Source organism: Sphaeroforma arctica (genome assembly GCF_001186125.1).
Source record: "Sphaeroforma arctica JP610 unplaced genomic scaffold supercont1.182, whole genome shotgun sequence".
Lineage (NCBI taxonomy): Eukaryota > Ichthyosporea > Ichthyophonida > Sphaeroforma > Sphaeroforma arctica.
In genome coordinates this window covers 109,943-114,684 of record NW_014040376.1, presented here as the reverse complement: position 1 = coordinate 114,684, position 4,742 = coordinate 109,943, and the positions used below count along the sequence as shown (strand labels likewise).

The following is a 4,742-nucleotide window of genomic DNA, read 5'->3' as shown; positions in this document are numbered from 1 at the left end:
ATACATACACATACACATACACATACACATACACGCACATATATACATACATACACATACACACACACATACATATACACATACACATACGCATTCACATTCACATACACACACACATACACATACACATACACTCACACATACACATACACGTACACACATCATACTCATACTCATACACACTCTCATACCCACACACCGTTGCCCACAGAATCTCCGTAACCCAGACTGGAGACAGTGTCATACTAGTTCACTGCTACCATGACAACTTTACGGACTGTGACTTCGACCCACCGATTGAACGCGAGGAGTACCTGACTCTGTCTATAGCCATTGAAGCCGGGCAGAGGCCCAAGGTTGATGCTGCACGGGTGAGTCAACTAAACTCTAAAAACCCAAAACCCTAAGACTGAGTTAGCTAAACCCTAACAACCAAACTCACGATTGATTGTGCACGGGTGAGTAAAGAAGTGTGTGTGGGTATGTGGGGGTAGGTTTATGGAGACGACCCAAGAACCACACCGCACACGGAGCAGGGGATCTGTAGGGGATATGTCTCAGTGAGTGTGTGTTTTTTGTTGTTCTGTGGTAGGGTGTGGGAGCGTACACGCACTTATAGTCACGAAAGCCTATTTTCAATTGATAATCCAACCCGTGCAGCGGTTGAAGCATCTGACATGTCTTACGTGTAGGGATAAGGCCTGGGACTACTGCGGGATGTACGATATAGAAAGACGTATATGCATATATATATATATATACATACACATACACATACACATACACATACACATGATCATACACGTACTCATACACATACGCATACACTTACACATTCAAATTTAGATTTGCATTTACATCCACATTCACATTCACATACACATCTACAAACACATACTCATACACATACACATACACATACACATACACATACACATACACATACACATACACATACACATACACATACACATACACATACACATACACATACACATACTCATACTCATACACATACACATACACTTACACATTCAAATTTAGATTTGCATTTGCATTTACATACACATTCACATTCACATCTACATACACGTACACATACACATACACATACACATACACATACACATACACATACACATACACATACACATACACATACACATACACATACACATAATCATACTCATATACATACACATACACATAATCATACTCGTATACATACACATATACATATACATACACCCCTCAACACAGGCAATCATCAATACGAATGCCAACCACTACCTGCAAGTCTTTGGGGCGGATGACGCCATACCAAATGAGATGACCATCCAGCTGTTCCATAAACCATTCCAACACGCTGATGGGTCTATATTCGCCAGGCTGATGCGTACGTGACCGCTGATCATGCATACATACACACATACATACATATGTTGTAGTGTTGCTGTGTATGTGTGTATATACACATGTGTGTATGTGTGTGTATGTGTGTATATACACATGTGTGTATGTGTGTGTATGTGTGTATATACATATATGTGTTTGTGGTGTATGTGTGTATGTACACAAGTGTGTCTGTGGTGCATGTGTGTGTATGTGTGTGTATGTGTGTATATACATATATGTGTTTGTGGTGTATGTGTGTATGTACACATGTGTGTTTGTGGTGCATGTGTGTGTATGTGTGTATATACACATATGTGTTTGTATATACACGTGTGTTTGTGGTGTATGTGTGCATATACCCATATGTGTTTGTGGTGTATGTGTGTGTATGTGTGTATATACACATGTGTGTTTGTGGTGTGTGTGTATGTAAGTGTGTGTATACACAAATGTGTTTGTTCTTCTCACAATATATGCAATCCATTATAATATAATTCTCATTCATCTACCTACATATCACTCATTCTCATTCATATACCTACCTCGCTCCCAGGGCTAAACGGGACCAATCTCCCGCTTTCGCTGTCCTACCGCCGGTCAAGGATAGTGTTACAAGTGGGTGGTTATGAGCTCAGTCGTGACATGCAGCTACAAGCGACTAACGTGCAAGCAGGCATTGATCCAGGCTACTTCTATGAAGCCTGTCTGCTCACCTTCACAACCACGCTCACAGGTGAGTCTTGCTAGCCGTTGTCATGCGCGTGTGTGCGAGTGTGTGTGTGTGTGTGTGTGTGTGTGTGTGTGTGTGTGTGTGTGTGTATGTGTATGTGTGTGTGTATTGGGCCGCATGCAGGTGAACTCAGAAGATAGGCCAAATGTGTGTCTATATCTGCAAGTGGCGTGTGGGAGGGATGGTTGTTCTGTGTCATGTTACGTGTGTCCATGCGTTGGTGCTGCGCTTTCGGTCCATCTGAGAGCCGAGTCACCTATGTCAGTTCATGTAATCAGGTACAAGTGCCAGTCCTATCTGATCTCATTGCAGGTGCAGGCTTTGTCTGTGTAGGTACTTGGTCATACCTTCACTTCTCATGTAATCAGGTGCAAGTGCCAGTCCTATCTGATCTCATTGCAGGTGCATGCTTTGTCTGTGCTCTCTGTGTAGGTACTAGGTCATACCTTCACTTCTCATGTAATCAGGTGCAAGTGCCAGTCCTATCTGATCTCATTGCAGGTGCATGCTTTGTTTGTGCTCTCTGAGTAAGTACTGGGTCATACCTTCTCTTCTCATGTAATCAGGTGCAAGTGTCAGTCCGATCTAATCTCATTGCAGGTGCATATAAGTACGATTCTTACATAGAATACCGTCTTCTTCTTCTTTTGCATCATGATTGGATTGGCATTATTCTCAATCACACTTCTACCATCTTCTCATACACTCACACACTACACACATTACTATCAACCACACTTGTACTATCTCCTCATACACCCACACGCCACACACATTACTATCAACCACACTTGTACTATCTCCTCATACACCCACACACTACACACATTACTGTCAACCACACTTGTACTATCTCCTCATACACCCACACGCTACACACTTTACTATCAACCACACTTACATACACCCACACACTACACACATTACTACCACACATTACTACCAACCACACTTGTACTATCTCCTCATACACCCACACGCTACACACATTACTATCAACCACACTTACATACACCCACACACTACACACATTACTATCAACCACACTTGTACTATCTCCTCATACACCCACACGCTACACACATTACTATCAGCCACACTTACATACACCCACATACTACACACATTACTATCAACCACACTTGTTCTATCTCCTCATACATCCACATACTACACACATTATTATCGATCACACTTGTACTATCTCCTCAATACACCCACACACTACACACATTACTACACACATTACTACACACATTACTACCAACCACACTTGTACTATCTCCTCATACACCCACACACTACACACATTACTATCAACCACACTTGTACTATCTCCTCATACACCCACACACTGCACACAATACTACACACATTACTATCAACCACACTTGTACTATCTCCTCATACACCCACACGCTACACATTACTACATACATTGCTATCAATCACACTTGTAATGTCTCCTCATACACCCACACATAGAACCTAAAACCCTAAAAACACACTACACAACGTCCCGATGGGTCCCCCACACAGCCACGGGCGATCTTAAGTACGAAGTGATATACGTCTCAACGCTTGACGGAAATGCGACAACTGTGATGTCGGAAATAGCTCAACTGTCGCATATTCTGGCTGGCCAGGGCTACGACGGGTCTAACTTTGAGACATTGGGCCACTCAGTGTACTTTGGGAGTGGCTTCATGGCGAATAGCGAAGGCCAGCTCAACCCGTACAGGGTATGCTACTAAAACCCTAAAACCCGAAAAACTGGGTATGTTAACACTATAACTATAACTATAACTATAATACTACTGATACTAACGTACAGGGTATGTTAACACTACAATTATATCTATTACTATAACATTATTGATACTTACGTACAGGGTATGTTACTAAAACACTAAAACCCTAAAAACAGGGTATGTTAACACTATAACTAAAACTATATCTATAGCACTTTGATACTAACGTACAGGGTATGTTAACACTATAACTATATCTATTACTATAACACTATTGATACTAACGTACAAGGTATGTTACTAAAACACAAAAACAATAAAAACAGGGTATGTTATCACTATAACTAACTATAACTATAATACTATTGATACAGGGTATGTTAACACTATAACTATAACTATAACTGTAACACTATTGATACTAACGTACAGGGTATGTTACTCAAACCCTAAAACCCTAAAAACAGGGTATGATAACACTATAACTATAACTATAACTATAACACTATTGATACTAACGTAAAGGGTATGTTAACGCTAACTATAACTATAACTATAACACTATTGATACTAAGTGTGTCTGCTTGCTCTTCTGTGCCGCAGATCTATTATGGTCTGATGGACGATGTCAAAATATGGAACAGAGTGCTGACACTGGAAGAAATCAAGGCGTCCAGAGGCATCAGGGAGACCAACAACTCGCCGGGTATGAAATTGATGGTGGGGTCTGTGTATATACCTACATACTTTTATTGTATGTGTACACACCTATATATATATATGAGTGTGTGTGTGTGTGTGTGTGTGTGTGTGTATGTATATATATACTATATATATATTATTTATTTATTTATTTATTATATATA

The 4,742-nt window shown here is 40.6% G+C and overlaps 1 protein-coding gene across 1 annotated transcript in view; it reads left to right on the top strand.

The window, feature by feature from the left end:
* The window catches only part of SARC_03544 (hypothetical protein), a gene marked incomplete at its 3' end in the record, with an annotated part of 15,573 nt that overhangs the window by 2,318 nt on the left and 8,513 nt on the right, over positions 1 to 4,742 (top strand). The window contains exons 4-8 of the mRNA XM_014302671.1: positions 212 to 371; positions 1,261 to 1,396; positions 1,949 to 2,128; positions 3,665 to 3,867; positions 4,480 to 4,582. Coding sequence (XP_014158146.1) covers positions 212 to 371; positions 1,261 to 1,396; positions 1,949 to 2,128; positions 3,665 to 3,867; positions 4,480 to 4,582 — 782 coding nt within the window. The remainder of the gene's footprint in view (positions 1 to 211; positions 372 to 1,260; positions 1,397 to 1,948; positions 2,129 to 3,664; positions 3,868 to 4,479; positions 4,583 to 4,742) is intronic.